We start from the raw sequence: 18,567 nt of genomic DNA, 5'->3' as shown, positions 1-18,567 counted from the left end.
TTCCTGATTCCCTGAGCTGTCAGTGCTCTTGAACCCTGTAAACTACTTTGTTTATGTTATATACTTACAATATATACATATTGTATCTCCCAATAGAACAGAATGTCCTTGAGGGCAGACTTTCCTTTCATTCTGTATCCCTAGTGTGATCAGTGCCTGGCTTAATAAATGTTGATGTGAATTGAATTGAGAGAATGAATTCACTGAACGATTTTCTTTAAAGTAGATTATATACCAAAAGTTCAAGTACATTTAGTAGCTGACGCTATCAAGTAGGATGTTTTTAACTCAACCTGATTGAGAAATTCTCAATAACCAGAAGAGACCAGATATGAAAATTTTTTTTTATTTTAAATCAAAATATCAAGCAGATACTGGCAAAAACAATATACAAAACAGAACTCAAAATGTCAACCCTTCCTCCCAAATCATCTCTGAGCAGGCACTGATAGGAAACAAATATTCCCTTAGGAAAAGCAACTTTCAATTCCAGCTCTTCTGGAAAATGGAAGCCAAATAAAACCAGTCTGTCTATATTTACAGTTTTCATTTTATGGCAAAACTGTCTCTTGTACATGGTTCCAGAGTATTCTTTCTTCTAGTTTTAGGGCAAAAAGTCCTGACCCATTTAAGGAGAGCAGTATCCTTTGAGGGGTAAGTGAGGAGAAACAATGCTAACTGGGACCTGGGTCCTAAAGACAGTATGTAGAGTGCATGTGCTACAATGTTAATTTACATAAATTAAAGAATAGAAAGAGCAGGGTTCCAGAGGGGCCTGTTGTGTTCTGTTGCATACAAAAGCATTAACAACAGAAACAACTTGTTTAAAGATGAATTTAAGTGGGGTATTATTTCTGTAAGTATGCATCAATATCTTCCAGAAGTCACACTTTTTCCTAGTCTAGGCCCCTTCCTTACCCAATACCATTATCCTGGCCTTGGCCTTATATTTCCAAGTAAAGCAAAAGATTCAATCATTAAAATATTACTTAAGGATTTGAAAATAACAAAAACTTTCCATTCAGTTGAAATCAGCTTTTATTGGGTGCACTGAATACTAAAAGTTAACTTACTACTGTTGGATAGGGTTCAAAGATCATTGTAAAGAACAAATGGATCCACATCATCACACATTAAAAAAAAATCCTCCTCCCCTTTAAGAGAAAATCATTTTTTTCTAATTACGATGGAAACTTAAACTGGTAGCATTATCCTCTAAGATTATGGCCCAAAGGTCTGGAGCTGTCCTCTGCTTGATTTTATTTAGCCAGTGGCAAGTCCTTTGAAAAAAAAAAAAAGGTCTTGAAAAGATACACTTTTAGAAAAGCACTTTTTCGTGCTTGTAGTCTATCATCACTTACATTTTACTGGTGGTGGAATGAGGGAACAGGGTTATTAGCAAAACCATGAACTAGAAACTGAGAACACAGCAACAAATTTTTGAATCTTGTTTGTGGTACTTCATTGTTGCTTTTGATTTGTGATCGGTTGTGAAACTGAATTTTTCCTTCTGGTCAATAGGCCAAAAAGGGGGGGGGGGGGATTTAGGGGGGATTTCCTGCTCTTGCTTTAAGAAAAATTAGTGAAATTGACTTACTTCCTCCACTTTAGCCCTTTAAGCTTTATTTATTAAAGAGATCATTGGATCATAGATTTAGAGCTAGAAGGGACCATGGATGTTATAGACAGCATGAAAAGGAAAGAGTGCAATTAAGTATTTAAAATAGAAAACTATATGAAAGGCTTTTCCCAAGGGTAATAATCATTTTTTTATTATTGACATGATTCTTATCCCAACAGCACCCCATTAAGAAAGGAAAATGTGAGGGTGACCATTGTTAAGTCTGATATTCACTGAGTATTCAGAGCCTTCAAGATTGAGGACACTGACAAGATCAGCATAGGATCCTAAAAGCATCAGAAAAAAACCTGTTGCTAGGTTGGCCTGCTGAACTGCTGCTAACATAGTAAGGCTATAGGGCTTAATGAAAGTGGTAGGTACACTTTAACCTACAACACTGGGGAACATTTAGCCTTTGGACTTGGATTTGTTACATCATATATGAGATAATTTGAGTCAATACCACCACTCCCTCTGTTAGTTCCCTATACTTATTATGTCAAGTATAATCAGACTACTACAGGTAATATGACTCATAACTGAAATATGAAAAAATTATTTTGAAAAGTATCTATAAATGAAGTCAATATTGGTATGTAACCATATGACTCATGACAGAAAAGTGAACAAAAATGTAACAGAGGACACCAGGGCTTTAGTAATTTGATCCACTGAGGAAGTAGCAATATTGTATGAAAGTTGCAATTGAGAAGTGGGAATATATCTTAGGAAAAACAACAGATCTATATATAAATCAATTCAAAGAAGGAATAGAGTGTGGTGCATTTAAAGTAAGCTCTATTCCAAACCACACTACATTAAATTCAGTCAGTTTTCTAACAGCTTTAAACAGAGTAAAGAGATAGTAAGGGACCTACTGGTCTCCTCATGTTGCCCTGATGTCCTCAGGAAAAAGGCTCCCCACAATTAGCCACTAGTCAGACAATGAACGAATGGGCTGCTGGGCTATGAGACTGTTATGAGAAACAAATGTAACTGGCTTGACCTATAAGCAAAGGCATAATTAGTCTATAAGGGCAGGAACTGGGCTATGGCCAAAATTTCCTTCAAAATACATGCACACACAAGTACACGTGCATGCACAAACAAAGAAAAATATATTTTAGGCCAGTGATGGGATTGTATAGTTTTAGCTGCCCTAATAAAGTAAACTTACAACACAGGACACACTCTATATCTGAAAAGAAGCATAAGAAAAATCACTTCAATAAATATTTTCACTTCCTTCTATTTCTTAAGAAATTACGTCTGACAACTTTCAACTTCCATATCACCAAGCTCCCTGGAATAAGCTGAGGCTGCTGGAAAGAACAACACACACTGGAGCTGATCAGTCTTTCCCAGTAAATCAGGGGGCAATTGAAAAAGGAATTTAAGAGTCAGCAAAGGCCAGAAAACTATGAAAAATAAAAATTTAAATCCAAGAATTTCCAAATTGCTAACTAATTAAAATTGTCTGTGACTCAGGCACTTTCATCTTCCAGATTACTGAAAGATATTTCCCCTCGGGAAAATGTCCTTAGTCTTTTAAGGAAGAATCTTTCCCTTTTTTGGGAAAAAAAAAAAGGGAGAAGGGGGGGGGTGCGGCTTCAAAGTCAATCACTGCAAAAAATCACCTTTTCTTTTCTTCTTTGACCCAGAATACAGCAACTTGGATTCTTTGCTCTAAGATTTCCCTGGCAACTCTAAGGTTATCTTATGAGCAATGCTCTTTATTATTATTGTGTTGGTTTTTTGGTACAAGAACTACTGAGCATAGAACACTTCATCAAGTTGCTTATAACCTCACAATTGGGCAGAGTTCAATGGTTTGATGCCTACTTACTATGCTCGGACTATGCACAGACTCCAAAACCTAGATTTAGAGCAGAAAAGACCTTCACTGCACATGATATTTCTGCAGCCATCTATTTGTGTTGTGTGTAGGAATAGCCACTTGTACTTCATGATTTAAATGTTATTGGCAAATCCAAAGAGGTACTCTGAGGCTAGGGAAAACTACTGCTTAGGCACACCCAACTCTGCTATTTAAGTAAAATTTGTACACACCGGGTTTCCAGTTGTTGAAGGCTCAGGTGGCAGAGATAGGATAAGTCTGACTCAAAATGTTTATGGTGGTGGCTGCTTGGAACAATTTTATTCTAATAAAGCTGCATGTTTGAGGGTATCAGAGCAGCATTTAGTAACCACTAAATTTAAATTTGAGAATCTTATAACTCAATAATAAAAACATTTTTACACATTGCATGTACCTTATTCATAGATTTTCAAAGAGATGAGATCCCTACCATTATCTAAATCTTAGCTACATTCCTGGTAACCTGTTATTGTTTTAATAATCTATTTGGTACATCCCAACACCTGGGAAAAGCCTGATCACACTAGCGTGCAAAGTGATAGGTATATTCTTAGGTTCCCAGGATTCCTTCTTTACTGCATATGAATGTAACACAATTTTGCCAACAATCTATAGGCTGTTGCAATGGCCACTAAGAACCCAGGTCTACTTCTTTTCAGAACAGGGTTCCTAAGTCATAGCATAAAGAAAAGCAAAATAGCCCCAAAATTCTCAGTATCATCAATTCAGATAAACTCATGAGATTCTCTGATAAAAGATTCTAACACATTGCTAGGCCATTTAAAAAATATAAAACATACAAACTTGAGTCATCTTAGGAAACCTATATACCTAGCATTCTTTTGTTAAAAATGCTACAAATTTAACTTTCCCTGAATGTTGAAATGATTCTTTTTGAAATATTCAAACTACTTGTTTAATCTGGCCTAGTCAGGATCACATATAGGACAAATAGACTGACTCATTAGCGCAATCTTCCTAGATTGGGGTAAAATATTCACATTTATTGGCCCCTTTTATGCCCTCTCCCCTCTCAGTACCCACCTTGAGACAGAGAAAGGAAGTTTGTGTCTTAGTGTGACCTGCTTTGAACTCAATTCACCTGCACCTTGAAGATTCCTCTAAAGTTTTCTCCCGGACCTGTGTGTGTACACATATACATTATATGAACATATAATGTATATATAATTATAAAAGGAAGGGGGAGGAAGGAAACTATCCAAATTAAAACCTACAGAAAAACTGTGGGAAGACACCAAATCCATAGGATCCATGGATTTTCCACACTTGGGTATGGTCCCCAAGACCTTTATTATTGTCCCTTTTTCCCCTTGAACACTTCTCAGACCTTAGGCAAGGAACTTGGCTAGAATTGGAAAAAAAAAAAACAGGCACATGTGACTACTGACTTGCACCAAATTGTGCAGATACTCGCCACCCCAAGCTCCTAAGTCTTCTACAGACCTCATCTGGTGCAAAAAATGCTTTAACTGAACTTTACCACATACCCTATGCTGTAAACCAAATTAACCTTCACAGGAAATGACAAGAAAGCGACAGAAAACTCTGGGGTTGAAACCCCAAGAATTGATATGTAATGTAACTCTATTAAAGAATCAACATTTTCCTGAGGTTCTTTAGGGCCACATCCACAAAATATCTTTTCAATCTTTTTGATCCTCTACTTTTCATCAACCCTCCTATTTTACCTAGACTTGCTTCTTGCTAGTCATTTTTCTATTTCTAAAAATGTTATTAAGCAACAGATGGAAAAATACATATCCTAGGAAAAAAGGGGGAGAAAAGTTTAGTACTTGAAAACTTTTTATAAGTTGGTATAATTCATCTAATTTTTTTGTTTTTGGTGTTCTCTCTCTTTCTTTCTCTTTCTCTCTCTCTCTCTCTTTCTCTCTCTCTCTCTCTCTTTCTCTCTCTCTTTCTCTCTCTCTCTCTCTCTCTCTCTCTCTCTCTCTCTCTCTCTCTCTCTCTCTCTCTCTCTCTCTCTCTCTCTTTGGTTCAGCAGCCTCACCATTACCCTCTTTTGCCAAGCTATCTCCAAGTTTTGATTCCTTCTATCTTTTTTACCCTCACTTTCTTACTCCTCAGCACAGACTGGGAAAAGGCAGCTCTCAAAGACACAATCCATTTTTAAGTGTTCTGTTACAGGTCCATCTCCTTTTTTTTCCCCCTTTTTTTTTACTTCTGATCATGATCTTCTGACACCGTGGTTACCTCAATGGTAGTATGCTCCTCTGACGTTGCCCCACTCTCCACAGCACCAGATGGCACGGTCACAATTGTACTACCACTAGGAGATACCTGTGTTACGTTCTGTATGGTGGTGCCCAAACCAGGCAATGTGAGCAGCTGAAAAGGGCTCACCACTTTAACCACAGTGCTGCCATCCTGCATTGCTGCTGTGCTGAGTACAGTGAGGTTGGAAGCATCAGGATGGATCTCCACAGTGCTGGGGAAATTAGAACCTGAAGAGGCCAGTACAGTATATCCCCCAAGTAGTGGTGAGGCTGGGGAGCTAGCTGGAGAAACTTGAGTTGAACTTTTCCCCAATATGGTAGATGGAAGAGTAGATACCACTTTGCTCAGTGGCAGGTTGGCAAGCTGAGAGACTGGTACTCCTTGAGTGAGGGCTATTTGTGCAGATTGGGTCAATACTTGAGAGGTTATGGCAGCTGGCCCAGATGTAGCCCTCGTAAGCCGGGGACGTTTCATGGGTGGTGGAAGAGAAACAGGGGTCAAAGTCATTAGGACATTATTCAGGTGTTGAGATTTATGCTTCAGTTCCTTGGCTCTTTTCCGGTGCTCATCACACTGCTGTTCTAAAGCTGAAGGGGGAAACAAGAAACAAAATGAACTAATGATTGTGGGAAAAGTGAACCATCTGCAACTGGTGTGGAATCCAAACTCAACAAAAATGTATTGAATGACATATGATTATGGTGAAGAATGTGCTACAGTCCTAGTTTGGGGGTTTAGTTAATATATTAAAGAGACAAAGCAAAGTACCATGGTTTGAGAAGGAAGGTTGTCCCGGACAAGGGACACAGGTTTTGTGGAAGAGGTGATTATCTGAGATGGATGTTAAAAGAGAGGTAAAAATTTGACATATACAGAGTGGGAGAGAAGTTGCAAGGAACAGCACAGAGACCAGAAAACATGATGGGAAATAGTTCAGTTTAATTAAAGCAGATTGTGTTTAGAATGCAAAGAGAAGAGTAATATAGAAAACAAAGGTGACATGAGGTTGTAGAAGATTTGGATTTCTAAGCAAATAAGTTTCAACTTTATTTGATGATCAGTAGAGCCATTGAAGATTCCTTTTCTTTTTAAATTGGTATATTTTTGTTTTCATATGAGCTCCTTTGCAAAATATACCGTCTCTTCACCCTACTTCCCTTCTCCTACAAAGCAAAATCAAATCATCCTCTGTAACAAAGTCATTGCTATTTTTTATAGAGAGGGCAAAAATTAGGTAAGCAAAACTAGCTAATACATCACTACATTAAGAGCATTTCCTCTATCCACCATGTTGCTATTCACTCCAGGACAAAGATCATGCCCTGAAAGAGTTAATCCTTTCAGATCTTGGACTCCTGCCCAAAGGCCTATGCTACTTTGTTTGGTTAGCGTTTCTCATGGTCTACTATAACTAGGCTGGTTCCAGATTTGTATCATTCTATGCCCCAGGCATTTTTCTCGCCATCTAACCTGTCATTAAACATGTACTAAGACAATCCTTACAGCTCTAGACTCATAATCAAATCAATAGCATCACTGGGAATGGACCTACTACCCAAAGGCTCACCTACCATATCTAGGATTTACCATAGCACCTCTTCCAGATAGCACAACCCATTTATATCATCTCCCACTATTACAATGCAAGCTCCCTGAGGGAAAAGACTATCTCTCTTCTGTATTTGTTTCCAACAACGTTTACATAATAATAAGTCCTTAAAAATGCTTCTTCATTCATCTTTATCAAGGAAGTATGAGTAAATACAACTTTTTACAACCAAGGGAAAGGAGTTCCTTTTCTTATCTTTTCTCCAGAGACAAGCTTCATCATTATAATGACATAGTATTCAGTTGTGAGTTTTTTATTTGCATTGCTGTACTAATTGTACATGTTATTTTCCTTGTTCTGTTTAATTCACTAGCAGCAAATAGAACAACAATGCAAATAAAAGACTGAGATAAATAATAATTTAATACCTGTGTTACTCTTGCTTCTGTAAAAAATTAAGAAAGGTTTTCTCCGATCTCTTCTTAGAAACCAGGCTTAATTTTGCAACATTCATTTTTGATTTGTGGCTGCTGTTCTTGATAATGATTATTATTGTTGTTACTGTGCATATTATTTCTTTGGCTCTGCTTATTTCACTTTTTATCAGTTTATTTCAGTTCAAACTTCTCCATCATATTCATCATTTCTTACAGCATAGTAATATTCCATTACATTCATGTATCATACTTTGTTTGGCTATTGCCTGCTAGATGGGAATCTATTTTTTTCCATATCTTTACTACCACAAAAGAGACACTACAATATTCTCTAGTATGAGGGACTTTTCAATCACCTAGAGTTATATGCCTAACAAAAAGGATCTCTGGGTCAAAGAGCATGGGCTGTTAAGTCATTTTTAGCACCTAGCCATTAATCAATTAATAGGCACTTACAAACACTTGCAAAGGTAAGAAGAAAGGGGATGATTAGTCAAGATGGGCTATAGTAAAGAGGGATCTAGAGAAAGGAAACCAAATAAATAAGCTATTGTAATACTCAAACCTAGAGGTGGAGAGGACCTGACCTAGGGTGGTGGCTGGGGTAATGTGAAGGGCAAGTATACATTAGATTTATAAAAAGAAAGGACATGATTTGGCAACTGATAGGATATATGGGATGAATGAGAAGAAAAGGATAAGACTGAGATTTTAAACCTGGATTATTAGAAAGATTAGAAGGACAGTAGTATCCTAAAGTTCAGAAGAAAAATGGGTTTAGAAGAAAAGACGAGTTCTGTTTTGGATGTGTTGAATTTGAGATAGCTATGAATGTTCCAGTTCAAATGTTGAACAGAGAATCTGTAAGGCAGGATCAAAGCTCAGGAGAAAGACTAGAGCTGGATATCTATCCATCAGAAGCTGCCTTTGCTCCTTCAAAGATGGAGAAAATCATACAATTGTTCTGCCTGGGGTCCACTACAATTTATAGTATACAACATCAACTGGGACCTCTTTGCTGCTAGACAATCCTTCTATACTTTCCTTATCAACTCACTATTTCACTCCCAACAGAGGCTCTTCTAAACTTTTTCAACCATTCTCCAATATTCAATGGCTTTCTCAGCTGAGAATCTTGCCTCACATTTTACAGAAAAAATTGAGACCATTTGCTGTGAGTTCTCTCTTTTACTCTCTTCATCTCCTATCACTCAGATGCTTTCTGCCACTGTCTCCCCACTATCCCTTCCTTCACTCTTGTCTTAGAAGAAGAGGTTGGGGGGGACAGGGTTTGCAGCTAGATGGCTCAATGGATTGAGAGCCAGGCCCTGGGCAAGTCACTTAACCCCCATTGCCTAACCATTACCACTCTTCTGCCTTAGAACTAATAATACAAAGTACTGGTTCTAAGACAGAAGGTAAGAGTTAAAAAAAAAAAAGTGGCCTTACTTTTTTTAAACCCTTACTTTCCACCTCATTCTCAAAAAAATCCTCACTTGATCCTTCCATTCTCATTAACTATTGTCTTATATCACTCTATCTTTTGTGACAAAACTCTGAGGCTAGAATAGGTGCCTCTACTTTCTCTCCTCTCACTTTTTTCTTAAGTGTCTGACCTTTTCATTCCATTGAGACTGCTTTCTCCAAACTTACCAATGATCTTAATTGTCAAATCCAATGGGTTTTTTCCTCAGTCTTCGTTCTTCTTGACTTTCCTGAAGGCTTTTGACATTGTTGATCATCCTCTGCTCTTTGAGATTTTCTTTTTTCTAGGTCTTTGGGACATGAGTCTTTGCTATTCTCTTCCTACTCTTTGACTAGTCTTTCTTGGTCTCCCTTTGCTGAATCCTCTTCCAGATCATACCCCCAAAACCAAAGGTGTCCCACAAGGTTCTGTCCTGGGACCTCTTTTCTTCTCCTCTATACTACTTCACTTGGTGGTCTCATCAGTTCCCAAAGATATAATTATCATCTCTATGATGATTTTTCATATCTATCTATCTTTCTCTGACTTCCAATCTCCTTCTCCAAATAACTTTCATACATCTTGAACTAGATATCCAGTAGACATCTTGAATTCAAAATGTCCAAACTTAACTTATTATCTTCCCTCTTAAACCCTCCTCCTCAACAACTTCTCTATTATTGTCAAAGGCAACACCATCCTGTCAGTCCCCTGGGCTCACAATCTAGTTCAGTGATGGTGAACCTTTTAGAGATGGAGTGCTGGGCCCTGACCCCACCTCCCAGACTAAGTGCTGTGCTCACCCTCTCCAGAAAACGTGTTCCATAACCCCCTTACCTCACACAGGGGAAGGAGGAAGAGCTCCCATTGGGTTGCTGGATAGAGGAGTGGAGGATGTGAAAAAATGTCATTAGGCACGATGGAGAGGGGGAGGGGAACAGCTCCAACTGAGTCCCTCTGCCTCTCTAGTAATGAACTGAGGGTAGGGGGCAGTCAAGTGCCCACAGAGAGTGCTCTACGTGCCATCCTTGGCACCCATTACATAAGTTCACCATCACTGATCTAGGTTATTATCATCCTTGACTCCTTACTATCTCAACTTCTCATATCCAATCTATTGTCATGTCAATTCTACCTCTGCATTCTTTCAAATATACCCCCTTCTCGGCTCTGACATTGCCACTATTCTAGTGCAGGGCTTCATTGTCTCACACCTGAACTATTGCAATCATCTACCAATGGATCTGTTTGCCTCAAGTCTCTCCCTACTCAAATCCATCCCTTCACTCAGCCAACAAAGTGATTTTCCTAAAATACATATCTGGTCATGTCACTACCTAGCCCTAATCCCAACTCAATAAACTCCAATGCTCTCTATCATCTCCAAGATCAAATACAAAAACATCTTTTTAGTGTGCAGAGTACTTCATATTGTAGCTTTCCCCCTAACTTTTTTTTATTCAAAGATATTTTACCTTCCCAATTATATGTAATAATTTTCAACATACATTTTCTGAAATTAATATATCCAAATTGTCTCCCTCCCTCCTTTTTTTTCCTCCCCACTCTTAGAGATGCTAAGTAATTTGATCTGGATTATACATATATTATCACGCAAAATATACTTCCATAAGGGGCAGCTGGGTAGCTCAGTGGATTGAGAGCCAGGCCTAGAGATGAGAAGTGGTAAGTTCAAATCTGGTCTCAGATACTTCCCAGCTGTGTGACCCTGGGCAAGTCACTTGACCCCCATTCCCTAGCCCTTACCACTCTTCTGCCTTGGAACCAATACACAGTATTGATTCCAAGACGGAAGGTAAGGGTTTAAAAAAAGTTGTTGGTGTTGTTGGTGGTGTTGTTGGTGGTGGTGTTGGTGTTGGTGTTGATGTTGTAAGAGAAGATTCATAGAAAACCAAAACCCCATAATAAAAACATAAATCAACTAAGGTGAAAAGTCGTATACTTGGATCTGCATCTGACTCTAACAATTCTTTCTCTGGAGGAAGATAGCATTCTTTGTCATAAGTCTTTCAGAACTGCCTTTTATCACTGTATTGCTCAGAGTAGCTGTCTTTCACAGTTGGTCATAGTACAATATTGCTGTAACCATGCACAATGTGCTCCTGGTTCTGCTTATTTTGCTCTGCTGTGGTTCAGATAGATCTTTCCAGCTTTTTCTGAAATCATACTGCTCATCATTTCTAATGACACAATAGTATTCCATAACCAACATTAAGCACAATTTTATTCAACCATTTTCCACTCGATGACCAACCCCATAATTTCCAATTCTTTGCCACCAAAAAGAGCTGCTATAAATATTTTTGTACAAGTAGTCCTTTCTCCTTTTTTATGATATCTTAGTTTTACAACCCTGTGGACATAGTTCCAAATTGCCTTCCAGAATGGTTGGATCAGTGTCCCAGTGTTGGGGTTAGTGTTGCAATTTTGCCACATTTCCTCCAACATTTGTCACTTTCCTTTATCGTTATACTGGTCAATCTGATAGGTGTAAGGTGTTACCTCAGAGTCATTTTAATCTGCATTTCTGTCAGCAAGAGGAATTTAGAACATTTTTTCATACAATTATTGATAGCTCTTATTTACTGGAAAGCTGCCTATTCATATCCTTTGACCATCTGTCACTTGTTCCCCTTACCCCTTTTTCAAGCCTTCTTACATCTTACCCCCTCCAACACTGACTATAACCATCTTTTGTCATCTTTGCAAACTGTTCAAGGTGATGTAAAATCTCAGTATGGTTTTCATTTTAATTTCTTTTATGATTAGAAACAGTAAACAATCTTCCACATAGATGATGGCATATTTGAATATTTCTTGATGTCTCATGGAATCATTTGCTTTTGTATGGTCAATTCTAATTTTTAGGGAGTTTTTTTCCCCTTTAGTCAAGGATTTGTACATCTTTTTCCAAGTTATTAATTCTCTTTCCATAGTTTTCTCCCATAATTCTCATTTCTATTCCAATTTTTTCCTCTATCATTCTCATTGAGTCTTTAAAATCATTTTTAGCCCTTTTTTATTTAAACTATAACTTTATTGCTCCCAGGAATTCTAGTTGGACTTTTACCAAGCTATATTTTTTCCCCTTGAGGCTTTGATTGTAATTGCTTTAGAATTATTTTCTTCTTTTGAAGCCTCAAGTTTCCTATTATAATAACCCTATGATAGATCTGCTCATTATTGCAACTACTTTCTGATCTTGGACTTTATGTTAAGACCAGGCTCTGCACACTTCTAGGGGGAATGTTCTCAGCTAAGCTTTTGCCCTTTTGGGACCTTCTGTAGCTTTCCTGGCATTTTAGGTGTGTCCCTGTTTGGAAGTTCCAGTAGACTACTATTACAATCAGCCAGTATTAGCTAGTTGTAAAGTTCTGCAGATTCAGATTAAAAGAACTCTAGGCTCCCCTATTGTGTATGTGTATACACACACACACACACACACACACACACACATCCCACAATTACTACTTTGCTCTTTTATCATCCTAATGAGTATTTATCACAAGCAAGTACTTCTATACCAGTATCTGGGGGGGGGGGGAGGGGGGAGAGAAGGTGGGTCAATTGATGGATAGAAATAGATACGGGAAAAGAAAAAAGTTATAATTTATTCACTGAAATTAATTTAACTAAATATCAGTACTAAACAAATTTAAGTAGTTGTAATAGTATTCAATATTAAGATTTCAATTAAAAGATTAATTAAACATTTGAAAAATGTGTACCAAATTACTAATATTAAGAGAAATTCAAACTAAAACAGTTTTGAGGTTCTACTTCATAGGCAAAGATATGGAAAGAGGAAACAGCAATTGTTAGAGAAGTTGTGAGAGGACAGGGTCATTAATTCACTATCAGTACAGCCATGAATTGCCTCAAACATTCTGGAAAACAATTTGAAACTACAGGTATCCCTTCCACATTGTGGGGGTTTAGGGGTAAAGTGCCATTATGACCTGGAAAAAATCTATGTAAAATTTTTTAGCCTTCCCTTCATACCAATGAAGTAGTCTTGAATTTTTTTAAATGGGATGTTTACAATACCTTATTGTAAAATTTGGGTTAAGTATTTGGTCATGAGCTATACACAGGTCAATGTTAACATTTCTAGTGTTTGTGTTTTGTTTGCTGGCTTTTGCTTTCTGCTTACAAACTTTTTACTTATTGTAATTAAAAAATAATTTGTGTATATTTATTGTATTAAAAGATAAAATATGTTGATATTATACAATATTGTACATATATTTATGCATTTCTGAGTTCTGAACATTTTTTGTGTTGTCTGCTGACCTTTGCATGTTGTCTGGGGCTTCTGCAAAACTCTCCAAAAATTCTCATTTAATTTCTTATGTTGATCTGTGATCAATTGAAACCACCATGAAGAAAGGATACATGTATATCCTTAAAATCACTGAACTATATTTTTACTTTGCTTTCACTTTTACTCCAATGCCTAAGATTAGTCATCTACTACAAGGAGTTGGAGACAGAAGGTCAAAAGGACCCCAAGAATAAAAGAAAAGAATTTATACACAACAAGAATATTTATAGCAACAAAGGTGCCCATTAATTGAAAAGTGGCTATATAAATCCCAGTAAATGTAATACAACTTTATTGTCTCATATTAAGTAATGAATTTGATGGATTCAGGGAAATATGGTCTTATATGAATTAGTTTATAATCAGTATAATAATTTATATTGATAATAATGTGAGAGGAAACATCTCTGAAAGGCCTCATAACTTTTAACTTTAAAAAACTTTTGATAAAACAACTTCTCATACCTCTTAGAAGAGAAGTAATGAATAAGAAAGCAGACAAGCATTGTCCAATGTGATCAATACATTGTTTTTTTGAGAAGGGAAAGTTATTACTAAGAAGTTGGGAGGAAGAAAGTTAAGTATTAATAGCCATGGAAGGGGAAAAGGCCATTAATAAGCCTTATTTTTAAAAGATATAAATCCAGGACTGTACAATATTAAAATTCACATGTGTTCACTTCCCTGAACTTGTACCCTGACTTCTGACCTCACCATAACATTGAAAATGCACTCCAAAGTTACCAATAATCTCTGGATTGCTAAACCAACAACCTTTTCTTGACCTCCTCTTTGACATTACTAATCACCCCTTCCTCCAGGATACTTTCTTTTATCAAGAGGCTTTCCTGATTCTCCAATTACCTATCTGTCCTACTCTTTCTCAGTTTCTTGCTGGAACTTCATCCATATGCTTCCTTCCTTTGTTCTGTAGGAGTCTGTCCTGTATCCTCTTCTCTTTTCTCCATGTACTCTCATATAATTTCTCATGGATTCAAATATCCTGTGAGAATCACTTTCAAATCTACATAGCCATCTTTCATTTTTTTTCTTGAATTTTTAGTCCCATATTACCAATTACATTTCTACCAAAATGCTCCATAGAAACTTCAAAAATGGACCCAAGCCTTCTTGACCAAGGACAACAAAGTACAGTAGAAAGTCAGAGGATCTGGTTTCAAAGCCTACCTGTGTTATCTCTGTAACTTTGACCTCCCTGAGCCTCAGTTTCCTCATCTGTTTAAAAAAAACGTGTAGGTTGAACTATATGACCTCTCAAGCCCCTTCCTACTCTAGTATTATAATCCTAAATTCCCTGTATTTATTGGAAGCACTACCATTCTCCAATCAGTCAAGTTCAGAACCTTGAAGGCATCTTAGATCCTCCTTTTTCTAACCCTTCATATCCAACCAACAGCCAAGTTTTATTGTTTTTACTTCTATAGTATCTCTCTCATACACCATGTCTCTCCACTCACTCAGACACCAGCCTGCCTATCTACCTAAGCCTTATCACCTTTCACATAAACTAGCTTCCTAATTGGTCTTGTTGATTCCAATCTTTATCCTCTCCGGCCTGTTCACCTTCCACACCGTGGCCAAATTGGCATTACTAAAGCACAAATCTAATCTCATGACCTCTATGCATCAAGCTTCAGTGGCTCTTTATTGGCTCTAGTATAAAATACAAATGACTGTAGAGGGCATTAAAAGCCTTTCACATTCTGGCTCCAAATTCTGTTTCCCAACTTATTTCATATTAGTCTCCCTCAAGCACTTTACATTCCAGCCAAACTTACGAACTTCTTTGTGAACTTTATATAGGTATCACTCATACCTGGAATGCTTTCCCTCCCCACCTCTTAGAATCCCAGTTCTCTTTAAAGTTCAGCTCTGACAAAAAGCCCTTCTCCTCATTTCCTCATTTAATATTCTCCTCCCTCTCTCAAATTATTTTGTACTTACTCTATGTGTATTTTCTATTTACTTATCCATTTTTATGTTGTTTTTCCCCAACAAAATGTAAGCTGCTTAAGGACAAGAACTATGGTGTTTGTCTTTGTGTCACCAATACCTAGAACAAGGCCTGGCCCATTGGAAGTACTTAATAATTATTGGCTGAATTGAACTGAAATGAACATTTCGTACTTATTGTTCAGTTGTTAAAATACAGTAAACATAAATATAGGTATGACCGTATATGATCCATAAAATAATAATGTGCAGTTTTGAATTTAAACATTTGCTGCTAGTAAGGTAGTCATTATTTAACAGATTTCTTAACATGAATTGCAGGGAAATTCTCTTCTGAAGCATGATGCTTGGTCATAATTATGGCACATATGGCACATACCTGCCAAATCTCGAGTATACTGTTCTCGGGAACGGTCCATCTGGCATTTGTGGCTAGCCAAGACTTTCTTCACTAGATCCAGCATTCCAAAGTTCTGTACAATGTTGTTGAGTAAGACAGCATCTTTAAAAGAAAATATGAGACAGGAATGATAAATATCTGAAAGAACACTGAAAACTTCCCACATGAAGTTTTATAACTTTTCCCAGAAGGAAATAGGTTTTCTAGGACTCTGAATTGTTTTCAGGAGCACATAATAAAACTAAACCCAAAGAAGAATTTATGACTAAACAAGAGATAGAAAATATTATAAGATGTAAAGTGAGTAATTTTGATTATATTAAATTAAAAAGCTTTTGTACAAACAAAACTAATCTAACCAAGATTAAAAGGGAAACAACAAACTGGGGGGAAATTTTATAACAAATGTCTTTGATAAAGGTCCAATTTCTCAAATTTATAAAGGACTAAGTCAAATTTGTAAGAATACAAGCCATTCCCCAATTGACACATGGTCAAAAGATATGAATAAGCAATTTTCAGATGAAGAAATCAAAGCCTTCAATAATCATATGAAAAAATGTTCTAAATCACTCTTGATTAGAGAAATGCAAATTAAAACAACTCTGAGGTATCATTTCACACTTATCAGATTTGCCAATATGGCAGTAAAGGAAAATGGTAAATGTTGGAGGGAATGTGGCAAAACTGGGACACTAATGCATTGTTGATGGTTGTGAACTGATCCAACCATTCTGGATGACAATTTGGAACTATACCCAAAGGGCTATAAAACTGTGCATACCCTTTGATCTGGTAATGCCAATACTGGGTCTGCATCTCAAAGACATAAGAATGGGAGAAGGACCTCCCTATACAAAAATATCTATAGCTGCCCTTAGAATTGGAAGTTGAGGGGATGTCTATCAATTGGGGAATGACTGAACAAATTGTGGTACTGTAAAAATATTATTTTAAATTGCAAAGTTTAAATTCCTTTTGAGAAGAATTTTAGGTTAAGAAACATGCTACCTCCTCTCCAAATCCAGAAACTGAATTGTTTGGAGAAGACACCATGAAGATGCCTCTAGACCACAAGCTACACAAGAAGATCAAAGAATGAACTTTGGGTGTGGTTTATTGAACATTTATTTGTATGTATACTTTCATGCCAAAGGGGACTGTCCCCTAACTGGCTTTTTGTCAATGAATCCAGCAATTATTGATTTTGTTCTTTTTTTCCTCTTACCCTCAAATTATTGTAATCTTTTCATGATCCTTTTGAGGAAACCGGTTTCCCAATAACAATCAAAAGGTGGAATGTAAAAATGGAGATTTGAACCCCAGACTTCAATCCCCAGAAGTCCTTGGTACTTCCCAGAATCCCCTATAATCTCACCTGAGTCCCCACCTGGGCAAGAACACAATTTGTATTTAAACTGGCTGCAACACCTACTTTCGCCTCTACTGAGAGATTGCAACATGTTTTAAGTAGGCTGGGAATGGGCTAATCGTGCCCTAGGCACGTGGCTTATTATTTTGTATCCTTGATTTCTAATAATCGTTAATAAACCTCATAAAAATATAGTACTTTTATTACGAGACTAAATTTAACTTTTACAGTACATGAATGAAATACTATTGTGCTATAAGAAATAAGCAAGATGACTTCAGAAAGGGCTGGAAATATCTGCAAGAACTGATGCAGAGTGAAATAAGCAGAAATGGGAGAACATTGTACACAGTAACAACAATATTAGACATTGATTGTCTGTAAAAACTTGGCTACTCTCAGCAATGCAATGATCTCAGACAATCCTAAAAGACTTATGATGGGGAATGCTATCTACTTCCAGAAAAAAAAAACAGTTGGAGTCATCTTTCACATTAGTGTATCTTTGGTTTTATTTTGTGTTCTGGTTATGTATGAGTGTGCTCTTACAACAATAACCAACATGGAAGTGTGTTTTGCATAACAATTAAAAACCTAAAACCAAAATAATTTCTTTATAAGCAAATTATCTTATTATGTTTCTTAAGAAAACAACAAGCCCAGATACCACAGTAAGAGCTATCTAATGGAAACAGGTTCAAAATGTAAACAAAACAGTTCTTAAAATCTTGAGGATTCTTTAATAGAGGTTATTACATGAAAGGTACAATCTTTCATCTAGGTCTTACTTTGTAGTATACATTTCATTTAGGACTTTAATGCTATTCAGATAATACCAAAGACTTGGCTTTATAAAATAATGAATTAAAGTAAGATACAGTTTTCATAACTGGAAGTAAGAATTCCTAATAGAGTTGGAAAAATGTCTAGCCGACAGATCATAAATCAGACTTTTGTAGGACAGCCAAGCCCACACTGTGGGATGGATATTAGCTATGATTCTCCCAAAATTGCCTCCACTGAGACAGAAAACAAAAGCAAGGAGGAAGGTAATTTACCAATCACCAAGTAATTCAGGGACAAAATTCATAGCTACTATAGTATAATGGCAGCTATCAAATTCTCACCTCGAAGCTGTAAAGGTGGATCCTGGACCCTCTGCTGCAATCCCTTCATCATCTCTACCAACTCCTGGTGAAACTCTTGAATCACTTCTTCCAACAGACCAGCATCCTTTAGTCCTCTCCAAAAGGCAAAAGTTTCATCTGG

General features: G+C 36.9%; 1 protein-coding gene across 14 annotated transcripts in view; it reads right to left on the bottom strand.

The window, feature by feature from the left end:
- Positions 1-330: 330 nt before the first annotated feature.
- GMEB2 (glucocorticoid modulatory element binding protein 2) overlaps positions 331-18,567 on the bottom strand; it is a 59,594-nt gene continuing 41,357 nt past the window's right edge. For 5 of the 14 annotated variants that reach the window (XM_007475546.3, XM_001367819.4, XM_016426039.2 and 2 more), the window contains 4 exons: positions 18,426-18,563; positions 15,906-16,028; positions 5,733-6,343; positions 331-4,640 (listed from right to left, as the gene is read on the bottom strand). In XM_007475546.3, coding sequence (XP_007475608.1) covers positions 4,599-4,640; positions 5,733-6,343; positions 15,906-16,028; positions 18,426-18,563 — 914 coding nt within the window. In that variant the 3' untranslated portion in view covers positions 331-4,598. Of the gene's footprint in view, positions 6,344-15,905; positions 16,029-18,425; positions 18,564-18,567 lie in introns of all 14 variants that reach the window. The other 9 variants (XR_008915406.1, XR_008915405.1, XR_008915402.1 and 6 more) reach the window with 5 other exon arrangements.

Source organism: Monodelphis domestica, chromosome 1 (assembly GCF_027887165.1).
Source record: "Monodelphis domestica isolate mMonDom1 chromosome 1, mMonDom1.pri, whole genome shotgun sequence".
NCBI classification, from domain to species: Eukaryota; Metazoa; Chordata; class Mammalia; order Didelphimorphia; family Didelphidae; genus Monodelphis; species Monodelphis domestica.
This window is presented reverse-complemented; position numbering and strand designations above follow the sequence as displayed.